At 49.7% G+C, this 17787-nt stretch overlaps 1 protein-coding gene across 12 annotated transcripts; it reads left to right on the forward strand.

Annotated features, from left to right (window-relative positions):
* The first annotated feature begins 3441 nt into the window (after positions 1 to 3441).
* PPRC1 (PPARG related coactivator 1) lies at positions 3442 to 17783 on the forward strand. 12 transcript variants are annotated; one of them, XM_081158643.1, is made up of 14 exons: positions 3442 to 3675; positions 7575 to 7763; positions 8334 to 8480; positions 8601 to 8702; positions 8817 to 11673; positions 11945 to 11998; positions 12818 to 12875; positions 13656 to 13726; positions 14695 to 15409; positions 16210 to 16353; positions 16463 to 16529; positions 16632 to 16753; positions 16996 to 17147; positions 17378 to 17783. In XM_081158643.1, exons 1-14 carry the CDS (start codon positions 3523 to 3525, stop codon positions 17479 to 17481), a joined length of 4935 nt encoding a protein of 1644 aa, XP_081014769.1. In that variant the 5' UTR covers positions 3442 to 3522; the 3' UTR covers positions 17482 to 17783. The 12 variants fall into 12 exon arrangements, with proteins under 12 accessions (XP_081014769.1, XP_081014764.1, XP_081014760.1 ...); XM_081158638.1 differs by having other exon boundaries at positions 3465 to 3675; positions 16469 to 16529; XM_081158634.1 differs by having other exon boundaries at positions 3465 to 3675; positions 13659 to 13726.
* Positions 17784 to 17787: the final 4 nt, after the last annotated feature.

Here is a 17787-nt window from a genome sequence, read left to right on the forward strand (position 1 = left end):
CCTATGTAGAGTCTATAATTTAATTACCATGTCCAGGAGGATGGCAGGCTTAGCTGATTTGGATGGATGGATATGAGCATCCAGTTTTGGGAGTTTTTTTTTTGAGATGAAATCACATAACCATCTTGAAGTGAACAACTCAGTGGCATTCCAGTATTTTTTAATATCAGTCATTAGTGTAAGATGGATTCTAGACCTAGGGGATGAAGCAAAGTGGGAGGTACTGAGAAGAGGTGAGTTGAGAAAAGTGGGAAGAGAAGAGGAGCTCCACAGAGAGGCAGACAGCAGTAGCTCCAGGACAGGTAGACTTCCTGTGTCTTTCAGTCCCTAGAGCCTGTCCCATCCAACTCCTTCTCCTGACCTTGACCTTGGCCTCTATTTTCTCCCACATTTCTCTTATCCCTGAAATTCCCTCAAATATTTATTTGTATTGCTTTTCAAGGATGAATATTCTTTTTCCATCAAGGTAGTAGATGATATATGCCTTATTGATGGCTGTGCCTAAAACCTAGTATGTGTCCTACAATATTTGTTGAATGATAAGAATTATATGATAGGATTTATCTTCCCCTGCCTCAACACATGACTCCTTTTGTCCACTGACCATCATCATCACCATCACCATTTACCATCACCATTCCTTCCTTTCTCTGCCAAAAGAGTTTCTCAAAGTGTATAAGAAACTCCCAGGAAACCTGTTAAATATGAAGAAGGCCCCACCCTCAGGTGGAAGAAATAAATATGTTTTAATCCTCAGCGGAGGATGTACTTAGAGAGAGGGAGGGAGAGAGAGAAACACTGAGGTTTTCTTGCATACCTGCCCCAACTAGGGCCCTGACCAGGAATTGTACCAGCAACCTTTGGGTGCATAGGTCGACACTCAACCAACTGAGCCACTCAGGCCAGTAGGAGAAATCTTATCTCTGGTGAGGGAAAGGGATCTAGGAATCTGCAATTTAAAGGAGTTCCTCAGCCTGGCCGTGTGGCTCAGCGGTTGAGCATTGACCTATGATCCAGGAGATCAAGGTTCGATTCCTGGTCAGGGCTTATGCCCCGGTAGTGGGCTTGATTCCCAATAGGAGGCAGCAGATCAATTCATGTTTCGCTCTCTCTCCCTCTCCTCTCCTCTCTCTGAAATCAATAAAGATATATTTAAATATATATATATCTTTATATCTTTATATATATGTCTTTATTGATTTCAGAGAGAGGAAGAAAGAGGGAGAAAGAGAGAAACATCAATGATGAGAGAGTCATTGATCGAGCCCACAACCCGGGCATGTGCCCTGACTGGGAATTGAACCTCGATTTCCTGGATCCTAGGTTGACGCTCAACCTCTGAGCCACGCCCAGCTGGGTAATAAAGATATATTTTTAAAAAAATTCCTCAGATGATTCTTATGCATGAACGTATTTGGGAATAGTTCTTCCTTCTAAAATGGTCCCTGTCCTTCAGGGCATTCCCACCAAGTGGACAAAACCTATTAGTCTCTCCTTCCATAAATAACTGTTTAGAACAGTGGATGATACACCCAGTAGGAACCTAGGAGCCAAAGAAAACAATACTCACTATGTGCCCCTGGGCAAATGGGTTAACCTTTCTTAGTCCCAATTTCTTTTTCAGAATAATGGGGATAGAAATTCTTGCTTTTCTGATTCCTCCAGGGGTAGTGCAAGGATTCCATGATGTGTGACAAGCCGAGGACTGTAAATCATGCCTCCAATGTGGGTTGTTTGAACCTAAAAATAAAGCCCTAAAAGGGACATTGCTATAAGGTCGAAGCTAGCTGTTAGAATAACTTCAATCCAGGTATATTAATTATCTATTGCTGGGTAACAACTTACCCTCAAAGAGTAGCATCTTAAAACAATAAACTTTAATTACCTCACTCAGTTTCCGAGGGTCAGGAATTTAGGAGTGACTGAGCTGGTGGTCCTGGCTCAGGGTCTCCAACAAGGTTGTAGTCAAGGTGATGTCCAGGTCTACAGTCATCTCAAGGTATAACTGGAGCTGGAGAATCTGCTTCCAAGTTCACTTTCATAGCTGTTGGTAGGCCTCAGTTCTTCAAAGGCTGTTGAACAGAGGCTTCAAAAAAAATTTTTTTTTGAGGCTTCAGTTTTTTTTGCCACATGGGACTCTCTCCATTGGGCTGCTCATAACATGGCACACTGTTTTCAGTAGAGTAATAGAGTGAGAGATGAGAGAGAAAAAGAGAGGGGTGGGGAGAGAGAGAATGAAAACAAGCACCTACGCTGAAAGCCCGAGTCTTTTTTTTATTTTATTGATTTTATAGAGAGTAGGGGAGAGAGAGAAAGACATTGATATGTGCCAACTGGGGATCAAACCTACAACTTAGGTATGTGCCCTATTCGGGAATCGAACCCATAACCTTGGTGTATGGGAGACACCACTCTAACAAACTGAGCTACCCAGCCAGGCCTGAAAGCCTTAGCCCCTTTTTTTTTTTTTTTTAAATATGTCTTTATTGATTTCAGAGAGAGTAAGGAAGAGGGAGGGAGAGAGAAACATCAATGATGAGAGTCACTGATCCTCGGCCTCCTGCACACCCCCTACTGGGAATTGAGCTGTAACCAGGCATGTGCCCTGACCAGGAATCAAACAAACAGGGATCTCCTGGATCATAGGTCGATGCTCAACCACTGATCCACACCTTCCCCTGGCAAGATTAAAATCTTTTAAAGAAAAAAACTTTTTAAAAATAGAAAACAATATGAAGTAGCTTCTAAATGGCCAGTGAGTAGTAGAGATAGTGATGGAATGTAGAAGTACAGAGAGGGAATACGGTTGCCTGGGATGATCAAAAGGGCTTTCCAAGATAAAGTAGGGTATGAAAGATGTTTGGAGGTTCAAGTATTCCAGACAGGAAAATCAAGGCAGGAGAACGCCTATTGTCTTTGAAGGACAGCAAGGTGATCTGTCTGCATCAGCAGGACATTTGGTAATGAGCCGCCAACCTGGATTTCTGAGCGTCCCAGATTGACGCTGAGAATCCAGTGTTTTAGGACTAAGCTCACAGTGGTGCCGCAGTGGATAAGGTGAGGGTTAGAGCTTGGAGTGTCCACTAGGGGGTGCTGTTTCAACACATGGCCCACTTGGATTTAGGTGAAAGGCGGGCATGGTATAGCAAGTAAAACAAAGAAGGTGTTCCGACAGTTGGACAAATTAGGAAAACAAGAAGATGCGCAAATGTTAACTCTTTATTACCTTTCACTTCCCAACTGGGTCCCCCACACAACAGAAAAACTAAGCATTACAGTATACCTATAACAAGTATCACTCGAACTCCGATTAAAGAAACCACTATTCCCAGGCTCCCTTGCGAGGACAGTGCCCTTTTCCGGGTGCAAGTGTTGGGGGGGGTCTCGCATGGCCTTCTGGAATTCGTAGTCTTGCAGTATCTTCCGGGAACTATAATTCCCTTCCCACAATCGGCTGGGCGAGGCAGGCGACTCGGAGGCGGTGCCGGCTATGAGAGCTGCGCTGGGCGTTTAGGGGCCAAGATGGCGGCGCGCCGGGGACGGAGAGACCGAGTCGCGCCGCCTCCGAGTGGGGGCCCGGGCCCCGACCCTGGCGGTGGAGTCCGCGGAAGCAGTAGAGGTGGTCGCAGCCAAGCGCCGTATGGGACTGTGGGCACTGTGAGCGGCGGGGAGAAGGTGAGAGGCTGGCGGGCGGCCCGCGGCTGGCAGCAAAGCGGCGTGTGCCGGGCGGTGACACGTGGACGCCACAGGAGAGGGAGGAAGCGCTCTGGAGTCGATGCCGGGTGGCTGTGGGAGACAGGTTGGGCCGAGCGGACCTGAGCCTTTTGCTGGTGGGACGCGGGCAGAGGCGGGGTCCCTATGACCATTCCTCCGGAACGGTGGAGGGGCACAGCCTGCTGTCGGAAACGCGGCCTGTGATTGGGGGGGGAGGGGGACTCAGACTTGGAGTCGAGGGCCAAGATCTCCCTCTAAGGATGCCGAGTCGGGGGTGCCCTGTCCCTGCTCCGCAGTGCCTTTTTGGAGCCACGTGGGAAGGGGGGAGCGATTTTCCCCAGAGAACTTGTCTGCTTCCCCTCCCCCTCTAGACGGCCCCTGCACCCACGTGGATTTGGCTCAGGGTTAGGGGGGCCCGCGGGTCCACGTGCGGGCGAGGAGGGGGTGTCCACGTGGCTCCCGCCTCACGCTGCGGGGCGTCTTGTATCGGCGCTGGAGCCGCACTGCCGGGAACTGGGTGTGTCTCAGCGGGTCCCGCCATCTCCGACAGGGCTGGGGGCCCCTGGCCGGGAAGGAAGGTAGGGGCTGCTAGAGTCAACTTTGCTCAGAGCCTTGGAGTTTCTTTCCTCCTCCTTTGGTCCGCGGAGCCTCTAGACAGTGGATGGTGAAGGAGTTTTCCAGATGTGCGAGAAGTCTGTTCCCTGCGGATGGCGGAGTGTGCTGGGGAGGGTAGAGGGCTGAGGTTGAAAGGCTGTGGAGCAAGCTTTTGGCGGCTTCTGCCAGACTGGCTTGGAGTGGGTTGTGAGTCACGGGCACTCGTGTTTTGGTTGCCTACAGTCCTGCCTTATTCTTGATTCAAGGGGAATGGAGAGTCTCAACATGTACTTGGGACAAGCTTAAGAAAGGGAAAGAGAATCTTCACCTCTCACTGTTTTTTCCAGTATCTCTTTTGAGGAGGCAGCTAAGGTCTGCTCCTGTGAACTGACAAATTAGGTGATCTGTATTTAACCTCTAGAATTTTTGCTGGGGATGGGAAAAACTGGAGGCGATTTGAGAGCAACACTAGATGAACATTAACATTTATTGAGCGGAGGAATTCTTTTTGTCAGATTCTTTTTTCTTGGCCTCTAGCTCTCCATACTTCAAAAGTGTTATCTTCTTACTCCTTAGCACAGGGCTTCTTATAAGTTCCCACCCAGAGTGGAGGTTGGCAGGACTTACTTTGGACTGTTATCTCTCTTAAGCAATTAAGCTGAGTCCTTGAAAGCTTTTTAGTTGTTCTGCAGGTGGGAGTTGTGCTGCAGGCTGCCAGGTAGGGTCAGTTCCAGCAGACCAATCCAGGCCCTTGCCCAGGGGAGAATGGCTTCTGGGTTCCTAACTTAGGAGCCTCCACCCCTTCTTCCCTCATTTTCTCAGAGGTCACATCTTGTGGGAGTGGTGCTACCCACCCTTTGGGGGAGAGACAGGAAGGATTCATGATCTAGCTGTAAGCTAAGTTGGGTGGTCATTTGGGGTTGGAGAGGGTCTCATGGAGAGATTGTCCTTTTCACCCCCCACCCTCACAAGAAGGGCATATGGAAGTTAGCCAACTAGCTACTTATTGAGATAACACTGTGTTCAGACACACGGAATACCAAGGTAAGCCACTCGCGGTCCCTGTCCTGTAGGATCTTAGGGTGTTTTTTTTAATTAGGCTAGACAGACAATAAAGAAAGTGCATTTTAAAAAAATAGTTTACTTTTTATTTTGTTTTTCTAAGGAAAGTGCAGTTTTGAGATTATATAATCAGCAGTAACCTACTTTGCAGGGTCTGGGAAAGAACATTTTAAGCTGAGACTCTAAGGCTGTGTATAAGTGGGGGACACTTTCATCAGAGGCAATAGTATGTGAAGGCCTTGAGGTGGGAGAGAACATGACTTACTGGAGAAACTGAGAGGCCTATGTGGCTGGTGTGGAGAGAGAGAGGCAGGCTGGTGAGAGAGGACATACTGGAGTAGAAGAGTCTTGTGGGGAAGACCAGGACCCCTGTAAGCCATGTTAAGGAGTTTAAACCTAATGCCAAGAACAGTAAGGTACCATTAGAAGGATTTAGGGAGGGTATCTGGAAGTGATTAGATTTATTTTTAAAAGTTTAGCTGGTTTTGAGCAGTAAGAGGCCATTGGAGAGATTTAAGGAGGGTCTCTGGAAGTGGTCAGACTTATTTTTAAACGTTTGTAGCTAGTTTTGAACCATGCAGGGGCAAGACTGGATGTCGGCTCACTTTTAGCCTAGCCTTAGCCCCTAGATGACATTGGTACTCTGGGAGCTCTCCTATTTGGGGATTGAGGGAGGGATGAGGTAAGGTGAAGAAGGGGGTGTCTCTGACTGGGGCTCCAGTACTTGTCTGTTGGAGGTGGTGATGAGTGGTTCGTAGAGCTTGGCATTGTCTTAAGATTCTGACCCAGTGGCTAGGCCAGGTAGGTTGCAGGACAAGTTGTGATGCAGCCTCCTTGCTCACCCAGGAGTGTTTGCTGAGCCAGATGCTATTCAGCTGCTGGTTGTAATTACAGGGTTGTGAAGGCCTGGGAGGAGTTAGTGCCTAAAACCTGCCACCTTTCACTTCATCTCTGGTTCTGGCCTCCTAAAGTGTTTCTTTCTAGCCTTTCCTCTCCCAGGGTATCCTCAACTTGGGAGAGGGTGGATATGGGGTGTAGTTATACCTGTTGCTTTTTTCTCTCTCTTGGAAGAGGTGCAGAGTTTCCCTTTGCTGCAGAAGGGGAGGGGGGACTGTCCATGTTTGTTCCTATTCTCCAGCCTTTGCATCATGTTTCCTATAGTGGAGATACCCATGGCTCTGGCCTCTGGCCTTGCCAGTCCCATTCCAGCCACTTCTGGCCCTGCCCACACCCACATGTTTGACAGGCCTGGACGGGTGGCTCCCTGCCTAACAGGGCTGAAGACATTGCTAGTTCTCAGGGAAGTGATGGGGTGGGGCTTTTCCATCTACAGAATCAAGCTTTCTCATCTTTTGCTCTCACCTGGTAGGGGTAGAGAAGAGACTTTTTTCCCTTGGGACTACCATTGAGAGGTTGAGTGGCCTATCACAGCGTCCATACATACTTGCTATTCACACTTACTTCACACTGTAGGGCCTTCAAAATAAAAATGTGAAATGTCAATGGCAAGTGTGTGTAAGACACTGTGATAGGCTCCTTGGATGACCAGGAAGTATATGTACAGTTTAAGCCCTTGTAAGAGCCAAGAAGAATATAAAAGCCAATAGGATATGAAGGGTTATTTGCCCAAAGGAACTTGGAATCTAGTTTTAGTATTGATGCAAGGAATGTCATGGGCTGGGGAGGGGGTTCAGTGTGATTGCCAGAAAGATGTGAATTCAGTGGGGAGATCAACTTGAAGAAGATGAGATTTGAGCTAAGCAAGGAAGATAGGTCTAAGTGGGATTGCAGGAGGCAAGGTAGTGGTAACTGAAATTGCCTGCTTGCTGATCTCTCCTTTGGTGTCCCTTCAGACTGTCTGCCTTCACACTGCCAGCAGACATCTCTTCTGAACAATCTTGATATTTTGACTCCCCAGTTTAATAATCTCTTGTGGCTCCAACTCTTTCTGGATAGAGTCCAAACTTTTTTTTGCCTAGAAGGTCCTTGAACACTGCCATCTTGGTTGGGGTTTTTGGCTCATGAGTCGTACTTCTCTGCCAGCAAGTCTGGAGGTTTGGTTTGGTGGAGCTCCCTCTGAGTCTGGGGCCATTGGTGGAGGGGTGGGCACTTGAATTACAGAGCATATCAATCAGCTGTCCTAGAGGGTCCATGTCATGCAGCTTTCACCATGCCCTTATGACCTTCCCCCCCTTTCGCCCCAGGTGCTGATGCATGAAGAGGTGAATGATTCTGACTTAGTCAGTCTGTCTCGGCTGGGCCCCTGTCTGAAGGATAAGGATCTGGAGATGGAGGAACTGATGCTGCAGGATGAGACACTGCTGGGGACCATGCAGAGCTATATGGATGCCTCCCTCATTTCCCTCATTGAGGATTTTGGGAGCCTCGGAGAGGTGAGCTAGAGCTGGGCTTAGAGTTCTTCAGACAGGAGCTTTACATGGGAGATTATGGCTCACTGCCTCTGTTCTCTTGGCTCCTGTATACCCAGCCTGAGTTCTTGAAGTGTGTATTTTTTTGTTTCTAGGTGAGAGCTGGGTTGCAGGCTGCCAGATTATGTCCCATTTAAGGATGACTTGGCAGGCTTAGACTATAGTCCAAGGCCTTTTCTCCTTCCTGGGCCCCTTACTTACATGTCTAGAGGATTCTTATTCCTGTTTTGAGCTCAATTCCAGCCTGGCCAAGGGTTGTGTGCTGAGCATTCCACTTCTTAACTTGAGGGTGAAGGGCATGTTTGAAACATAAATTTAAGACTCAATTTTGGCAGGTCTCTGTTGACAATAGAGAGGTGATGGATAGTAGTAAATAAAATTGCAACTATGACTTCTGCTACTCAGCTTTGTCCCTGAGTAATTGAGCTGAACTGAGAGCCTGGGAGACTGATTCTCTTGGCATCCTGTTCTTAGTGGCTCAGTAGGTCATTTGGGATGATGGTGTGGGACCTTCCTGTTGTCTTTCTGGAGCAGAGCAGGTTATCTCTGGAGGATCAGAATGAAGTGTCACTGCTCACAGCTCTGACAGAGATCTTGGACAATGCAGATTCCGAGAACCTGTCTCCATTTGACAGCATTCCTGACTCCGAGCTGCTTGTGTCACCTCGGGAAGGCTCCTCTGTGAGTGTGGGACCAGGGAGAGGGGTTGTATGGTTGGTGCAAAGGTTAGAACCACGTCTGAGGGCCTACTCATATAATTCTGAAGCACAGTCTCAACTCAGGTCCTTTTCTTCCTCTTAGTTGCACAAGCTGCTCACCCTCTCTCGGACACCCTCAGAACGTGACCTCATCACCTCAGTTGATCCGCTGGGGCCCAGTACAGGCAGTAGTAGAGTGAGTGGGGTAAGCCTGACTTAAGCTTCAGGGAATCCCAGTGGGGAGGAATGTGTGAAGACAGGTCTGGAAAAATATATTCCTGTAGAAAACTCCTTTTGTGGCTTCTCTTCTCTCCTGTAGATTGAGATGTCTCTCGCAGATTCCCCTTGGGACTTCTCCCCGCCTTCCTTCTTGGAGAACTCCTCTCCCAAACTTCCTAGCTGGAGACCCCCACGATCCAGACCCCGTAGGAGCCAGTCCCCTTCTCCGCAGCAGCGTAGTGATGGGGAAGAAGAAGAGGAGGTGGCCAGCTTCAGCGGCCAGCTGCTTGCTGGGGAGCATGACAACTCTATGAGCAGCAGCCCAGACTTTCCCATGCACCTGGCCTGCCCTGAGGAAGAAGATAAAACAGCAGCAGCAGAAATGGCAGTGCAGGCAGCTGGTGATGAGAGCATCTCTTCCCTCAGTGAGCTGGTGCGGGCCATGCACCCATATTGCCTGCCCAGCTTCACCCACCTGACATCACTTGACAGTGAACTTCAGGAGCAGCCAGATGATGTGACACTGCCTGAGGATTGTGTGGTGCTAGAGATTGTGGGCCAGGCAGCCACAGCTGGCAATGACCTGCAGATCCCAGTTGTGGTGCGGCAGATCCCTGTTGGACCCCAGCCTGTGCTCCTGGATGACTCGCTAGAGGCCAGTCCATCCTTGCAGCTGCTTATGCCTACACTTGAGTCAGAGACGGAGGCTGCTGTGCCCAAGGAAGCCCTCTGCCCTGAGAAAGAAGGGTTGTCACTAGACTCAGAGGAAAAGCTGGACTCAGCCTTGTTGGAGCCCAGGGAGGTCATGGAACCAATGGCGTCCAAGGGGCCTCAGAACCCACCAGCCAATGCAGTGCCGAGTTCCCAGAGAGCGCGAAAGGGCAGGAGGAAGAAGAACAGGGAACAGCCAGCAACCTGTACAGAAGGCTATGCCAGGAGGCTGAGGTCATCCTCTTGTGGGCAGCCTACTGTGGCTACAGAGGTGATCTCTCAGGCAGGCAGTTTGCCTCAGAAGGAACTCCTAAGAGAGGTTGGGCCTCCCCATGGTAGAGGGAAGCCCCGGGCTTGGGCTCGGGCCTGGGCAGGTGCCTCAGAGAAGCCTAGCTCTGGGAACTTGGAGAGTAGTGTTGGACAAGCTAGTCCTGCTAAAGAAGGTCCTCTTGATCTCTACCCCAAACTGGGTGATACCATCAAAGTTAACCCTGTTCCAACCCATCTGTCATTGGTTGACTCTACTCATGCCGACCCCATGCCACTTGATTCTGTTGAAGCTGATCCCTCTGCAGTCGATCCTGTTCTAGCTGATCCTGTACCTGTTGACCCTGCATTAGTTGACCATGCTTCAGCCAACTCAGAGCTGGTTGACCCTCTCCCAGCTGACCCAGTGTTGATTGAGCCAGTCCTGGCCGACTCGGCAGCAATTGACCCTGCAGTGGTTGTTCCTATCTCAGATGACTTGCCACCAGTTGACCCTGTCTCAGCCAACCTACCACCAGTTGACTCTGTTCCTGATGACCTGGCTCCAGTTAACCCTGTGCTAGTTAAGTTTAGGCCAACTGATCCCAGACGTGGTGCAGCGTCATCAGCCCAGGGGAGTCCAGCCCTCCAGCTCCTTCTGGAGTCAGAGTCCTTGGACCCCTCAAAGACCATCATCCCTGAAGTCAAGGAGGTCGTGGGTCCTCTGAAGGTAGAAGGTGGTACCAGTGCCACAACCCAGGAAACCAGACCTCGGCCTCTTAGCCTATCTGAGTACCGGCGACGAAGGCAGCAGCGCCAATCAGAGGCAGAAGAAAGAAGTTCCCAGCCCCCATCTGGGAAGTGGCCCAGCCTCCCTGAGACTCCCACAGGGCTGGCAGACATCCCTTGTCTTGTCATCCCACCAGCCCCAGCCAAGAAAACAGCTGTGCAGAGAAGCCCTGAGGCTTGTTTTGTGCCTGTGGGTCCCAGCCCTGCTTCTCCTAGTCCTGAGCCACCTGCAAGCAAATCCGTGGCCTCAGCTCCCACTGAGCAGGTGCCATCCCAAGAGATGCCACTGCCAGCAAGACTACCTCCTGCTGTGCAGTCCATGCCCTCCACCATGCCCACTGCTCTGCCTTTTCCACCAGGTGGGCTGGGCATGACCCCTATGCTTCCCCCACCACCCTTGCAGCCTCCTAGTCTTCCAGTGTCTGTGGGGCCAGTGCCACCTGATCCCTATACTCACTATGCCCCCATGCCACCCTGGCCTTGTTATCCCCCAGTGTCTCCTTCTGGCTATCCTTGTTTGCCACCCCCTCCAACGGTGCCACTAGTCTCTGGTACCCCTGGCTCTTATGCTGTTCCCCCTACTTGCAATGTGCCTTGGGTACCCCCTCCTGCCCCAGTCCCACCTTACAGCTCTAGTTGTACTTATGGGCCCTTGGGATGGGGTGCAGGGCTGCAGCATCCTCCATTCTGGCCTACTGTGCCCCCACCACCTTTGCCTCTAGCCTCTGTTGGGAGAGCTGTTGCCCCACCCAAGGTGGAGCCCAGTGGCATCCCAGCTGGCCCTCCTGAAAGTGTACTTCCTGTGCCGATGGCCTCTTCCCTCAGTCTTGGGTCAGCTGGCCAGGGAGCTCCACAAATAGAGCCCACTAAGGTAGAGGTCAAGCCAGTCTCTGCATCTCCCCATCTGAAACACAAGGTGCCCTCCCCGGTGCAAAGCCCGCAGAATAAGGCTTCACCATATCTGTCTGCTGAGAGTGTGGCTGTTGAGGAACCTGCATCAGAGAGGTTAAAGCTTGAGTCTCAGGAGACCAGGTCCAGGGAGAAGACCCCCTCTCCAGTTGCCAAGGCTGTTCCCACACCCACACCAAGGCAGAGTACTGTCACCAAGTTGCCTGCTATCCACCCAGCCCGTCTAAGGAAACTGTCCTTCCTGCCTACCCCACATACCCAGGGTTCTGAGGATGTGGTGCAGGCTTTCATCAGTGAGATTGGTGAGTGCCACACAGTTCAGTTGTGAAGAAGGGAATGGGGGTTGGATGGGGAATGTCCCCCTGGATGGGGGGCTAGCCTTTGGATTTCTTTGGAGGGTTCCTGAGAGGTGAAGCCTTGGGTTTGTTTAATTCTTTACTGCTTTGTGTTGCTGTTTTGGTTTACATAGTACAGTCAGCAGGGGGAGCATAAAGGGAGAAGTGAGGTAATTTGGGACTTCCTGGGACCTCTGTACTCAGCTGTTTTCCAATCCTGTGTTGTGTGTTTCCACAGGAATTGAGGCATCGGACCTGTCCAGTCTGCTGGAGCAGTTTGAGAAATCAGAAGGTGAGGGAACCTGGGTAGCTTTGCTCCAACCCCTTTTTGTTGATATTTCCTTTGGGTCCAGTTTATAGTTACTTAAACTGGGGGAGGGGCAGTCTCAGCTACTAGAGTAGCCCCCTAATTGGAATGGGAGACAAGATCCACCTGTGATGCAGTCTAAGCCAGGGAGAGTACAGCATGGCAAGTACTACAAAGAGTAGACCAGTGGGGAGATCCATGTGGGTTGGGTTGTTTGGGGACATTTTTCTGGAGGGAAGTAGCTCAAGCTTGGCCTTGAGAGGTAGGATTTCATAGACTGTGTGGTGAATAAAGGCAGAGGTATAGGAATGATTGAGTGTGGTGTGTTTAGAAAGCAATGCATAATAGCTTTTCAGTGCAAGGCATGGTTCTCAGTGCTGTTGATAATACTAGATCTTGTTTTCAAGGAGTTTGTGGTCTTATTGGGGAGAAAAATATGCAGAAGTGACTCCTGAATTGGTAATGGGTATCTGTAGTTCAAGGTAACATAAGATGTAAGTGTAGAACAAGAGTAAACTATAAAACTAGGAAGTTAAGCAGGTCATGTAGAAGCTTGAATGTTAGGCTCAGAAGTTTGGACTGTCAGATTCAAGGGAGAATGTGGGTATTTCTGAGCAGAGAAGAGACATGATTAACAATAGTACCTGGGCACCCACTGGAGGAGGATGGATCTTACTGGGGAGAGCCCAGTGGAATATGTAGGCAAAGTGGATTTTCCGCCTTTGGGTCTTAAAGCCAGCCCTTCTATACCTCCTCAATTTGGAACATCTGGTTGGGCTTTTAACTAGTATGGTTTCTTTGCAGCCAAAAAAGAGTACCCTCCCCCGGCTCCTGCTGACAACTTGGCTGTAGGAAACTCAGGGTAAGTATAGAGACATGTGAGCGAGTTACCCTACAGCTGTTGGTCAGCAGCCAGCCGGCGCTCCAGGACCATCCATTGGATGCCTCTTTTACAGAAACATTTAGTCAGCTCTAGAGTCTTTCCCTGTTTCCACATCCCCGTGCTCAGCCTTCACTACTGGGCACTGTCTTGGGTGGCGAGGTAGGAGGATGTGAACCAGACTTTGGCTGATTCCACTCTGGGGTTCCAAATGTCCTGGAGGTGCCTTTTGTCTTCTGGCAAGTTGTACCTTTGGGTTTTTTTCTTTCATTTAACAAGTTTTAAACTTGCTCAACACTGGTGATAGTTTAAGATAAATGGGGGAAGATGTCCATGGCTAGGGCTTTCCTGACTCCTTAGGGGACACAGGCACCCTAGACCTCCTTGTTCCCCAGTCTTTCAGTACTGAGAGGCCTTTTTTCATTTTTCTTGTTGATAGTACCCCATGCTGTTCTGCCAAGCATATTCCTCTTCATACTGATTTTGGGTTGGTTTGAACTGGGCAGGTGAGGCTCCTGGCTTGAAGGAGGTGGGGGGTGTTCAAGATTATAGTCGGCTTGCCTCTTGGTAGTGGGCAAAGCTGAGCTGAAATTCAGCCTACAGTTCAGTGACCAAGACCCCTTTTGTGCTGGAGGCGGAGGATAGGGGCAGGTTGCGGATCCCATTCCTCTCTGCACTCCCCCTCCCCCATTGCTTTGTGAGGAAGGCAGATGTACAAGATGTTGAGGCAATGAACCAGGCTTTCCCTTTTCCCCCTGCCAGCAGCGTTGACCCTCCCCAGGAGAAGAGGCCCCTAGACCGGTTACAAGCCCCAGAACTGGCCAACGTGGCAGGTGGGTTCAGGGTGGGGAACTCTGCCTTTGTTTATGCAGCAAATGTTTGTAGAGCCCCTTCTGCAGAGATCTGATCCTCGTCCTTGAGGTTCTCACAGTCCAGGGGCAGGTGTGTGAAATGAATTTGTTGAGTATCAGAGGTTGTGTGTTAAATAAGCCTGTTTGAGTTATAGTGGGTTCTGAAGGGAGATAGGGAAGGGTTGTATAGAAGGTAATCCCCAAAGCAGAGAAAATCACTGATACTCATCAGGTAGGTTTAAGGGATGGAGCATTCTAGGTAGATGAGCATCTTGAGTGAACTGAAGAAATAAAGTCAGCCTGGTATGTTTTGGGGAATTGCTGGTGGTTCAGTTTGGCTGTAGTGTAGTGGCTGATCTGGGTGGTGAGCAGAGCTAAAGCAAGAGATAAAAGCTGGAGTGGTAAATAGGAGGTCAGATTATGGGAACTTTAAATTTAATGGTAAGCTATTTGGACTTTATCCTGTACATTGAAAAGCAGTTGAAAAAGCTCTACCAAATTGGTGTTTGGGTACTCCCTTCAGCAGGAATGTAGAAGACAGGTGGAGAGGTGTGAAGCTCAAGGTAGGGAATCATCAGAAGATGGGATCATCAGAGAAGATGATTACAAGTCCAGGCAAGATGTAGCCAGAAGTCAGTCAGTGCTGGAGTAGGGTAGAAGGGCCTAGGAATGGAGAAGTAGACCAGGCAGGACCTGGTCTTTAGTTAGGTTTGGCCAGTGAACTGTTGAGGGATTCAGGAAGACCCTGGCTGGCGGGGTTTCTGTTGCTGGTCCCCAAGATGGGGAACATGGGGGAAGGAGTAGTTGCAACAGTGGGAAAAGTTGGGCTGTGGACCATTGTTGGTGTACTTTGTGTGAGATGAGGTGGGGGTCTCTGGAGCCTATATACAGTGTTTGGAAGTGTAGAATCAGATCTCATCCTGCTATCTCCATCCTCCCTCCCCTCACAGGGCTCACCCCTCCAGCTACCCCTCCCCACCAGTTATGGAAGCCCTTGGCTGCTGTTTCCCTGCTGGCCAAAGTCAAATCTCCTAAGTCCACCGCCCAGGAGGGAACCCTGAAGCCTGAAGGAGTTACAGAGGCCAAACATCCAGCTGCAGCCCGCCTCCAAGAAGGGGTCCATGGCCCTAATCCAGTCCATGTGGGCTCTGGGGACCATGACTATTGTGTCCGGAGCAGGACACCCCCCAAAAAGACTCCTGCCTTAGTCTTTCCAGAGGCAGGCTCCCGATGGAATGTCAAACGCCATCAGGATATCACCATCAAACCTGTCTTGTCCCTCGGCCCAGCTACCCCCCTACCCCCAGGCACAGCTGCCTCCCAGGAGCCACTTGATCACAGGACTAGCAAAGAGCAGGCAGATCCCCCAACCTCTTGCCTTGCCCCATCTGCCTTGCTGTCCCCTGAGGCCTCGCCCTGCCGGAATGACATGAACACTAGGACTCCCTCTGAGCTCGCAGCCAAGCGGTCAATGCGCTGTTATCGAAAAGCCTGCAGGTCAGCCAGCCCCCCAAACCGGGGTTGGCAGGGCCGCCGTGGCCGCAGCAGTTCTGTCAGCTCTGGGTCCCACCGGACCAGTGAAGCATCTTCCTCTTCATCCTCATCGTCGTCTTCATCCCGATCCCGGTCCAGGTCCCTCTCCCCCCCACACAAGAGGTGGCGAAGGTGAGCTCTGATGGTGTATGAGGTCCTCTCCACTTAGGAAGTTCATGTACTTTCCCTCTGGTTTATTTTGAAAGCTTTTTTGCACACTGTGTTTGATACTTTCAGGCACTAAGGCTTCTATTTCTGTCTTTGGCTTTTGTCTTCTCCACCTTCCCTGGATTGTTGAGGGAGGCAAGCTGTGAGAAAATCGTTTCTGTCCTCTGTTGGAGTTTAGGAAGTCCCTGAGGTCTCTGCTTCCTTGAGACCTGCCTTGGGGAGATTGTTAGGGTTTGGCCTTGACCCTGCTGATTCCTTCAAATACTGTATCAGTCCTCGTTTCTGGTATTTTCCTGGTGGTATGTGGGAAGGTGGGATTGTGGGTTGTTAATGGTAGACAGTCCTTTTAATCTGTTGAAGAAAGAGTCTGGCAGTTCCTTTGGGTGTCCCTGTGGCCTCATCTATTTCCTTGCAGTACTTTTTTTCCCCCCAGTAACAGACCCAAATTTTTCCATTTAAATAAGGAGGCCTTTTTGATTCTTTGTTTATTTTTCTTCTTTCTGATTTGTTAAATATTTTTCAATCTTTAACTGCATAGTTGAAAAGAAATATGACCTCTGCTAAAACACTCTAAAACATTCCAGATACATCTAAAATTTATCAGGGCTTCAGTTTGGTCATCTGTGAAGAGTTTTTCTAGACCTCTTCAGCTTTCCTTTGCCTTTATCCTGAGCTTCCTGACAGTGAGGCAGGGCTGCGACCAAGGTGAAGTGGAATATACCTGCACCATTCCCAGCTTTCCTACGTGCCCCTTTATTTTCTAGGTCCAGTTGCAGTTCCTCTGGACGTTCCCGAAGATGCTCTTCCTCATCTTCCTCCTCATCTTCCTCCTCATCTTCCTCATCATCTAGTTCCAGAAGCCGGTCTCGCTCCCCATCCCCCCGCCGGAGAAGTGACAGGAGGCGGCGGTGAGCATGTGTTCCGGGAGTCAGTACATCTGGGGTACAAGTGTCTGAGAGTTCTGAGACTTGAACTGTCTAATGTCTGGGGAGCTTATGGCACCTTTTTTTTTGTCAGATACAGCTCTTATCGATCACATGACCATTACCAAAGGCAGAGAGTGTTGCAGAAGGAGCGTGCAATAGTGAGTAGAGGAACAGGTCATGGGAGAGGGAAATTTGCCCCTGAGCCGTCTACAGCTCTTGCCCTGGCTCATGGTATGTGAATTTTCCTTGACCCAACATAGGAAGAGAGAAGAGTGGTTTTCATTGGGAAGATACCTGGCCGCATGACTCGGTCAGAACTGAAACAGAGATTCTCTGTTTTTGGAGAGATTGAGGAATGCACCATCCACTTCCGTGTCCAAGGGTAAGCTTAGGCCCTAAGGTCAAGATGTCCTTTCTGTCCCATTCATGTACCTTGATGTTTCTTTGTCTTTCCCCCTTGCTCTGGTGTGCTGGTCATTGTAGGACAACTTCATTTTTTTTCACTCAGAGGGTTGGCTATTTGGGGGATGAGAAGAATCACCCCAGTCCCTTTCTGTACCCTGGAAGGCTGTTTCTTCTCCATGGCATGTGCCCAAATAGCCTCTGCCTTGCCCTCTCCACCAGTGACAACTATGGCTTCGTCACTTACCGCTATGCTGAGGAGGCATTTGCAGCCATTGAGAGTGGCCACAAGCTGAGACAGGCAGATGAGCAGCCCTTTGATCTCTGCTTTGGAGGACGCAGGCAGTTCTGCAAGAGAAGCTATTCTGATCTTGGTGAGTGGAGGGAGGCCCTGAGGCTTTGGGGTACTTGATTTCCCCAAAAGGGTTCCCAGCCTTTTGAGAGTGGGCTTGACAGACTTGTCTTCAACTGACACATGAAGGAACATAAGGGGTGGGATGACTTAAAATCATTATTGGCATGGGAGGTGGCTGGCCATCTGAGGACTCTGTGGCTGGGAAGTGTGGTCAGAGACCTTGATGTTTGTCTCTCTCTACCGTTATAGACTCCAACCGGGAAGACTTTGACCCTGCTCCTGTAAAGAGCAAATTTGATTCTCTTGACTTTGACACATTGTTGAAACAGGCCCAGAAGAACCTCAGGAGGTAACCCTGGGCCCTTCTCCCCCTACCCCTATTCATTGGAGGTGTCCAACCATCTCCACTCCCCTCCCCTACTCTAGGGGAGAGAGCTGCTAGTGAGGAGATGACTGTTTTATAAAGAAATGGAAAAAGTGAAATAAAAAATGTGTTAAATCAGATTTTTTTAAAGGGTATTTGTTTTTATAAGAGGCATTGAAACAAGTTAATTTGCATTCCTATGTGAGATGGATGAGGTTGAGGGGTTCCCCTGGTGTTTGGATGATCTAAATCACTATGCAGACTAATAAACATGAACTAGAGAGAACTCCCATGT

The sequence above is a fragment of the Miniopterus schreibersii genome (assembly GCF_964146895.1).
Source record: "Miniopterus schreibersii genome assembly, chromosome: 14".
Lineage (NCBI taxonomy): Eukaryota > Metazoa > Chordata > Mammalia > Chiroptera > Miniopteridae > Miniopterus > Miniopterus schreibersii.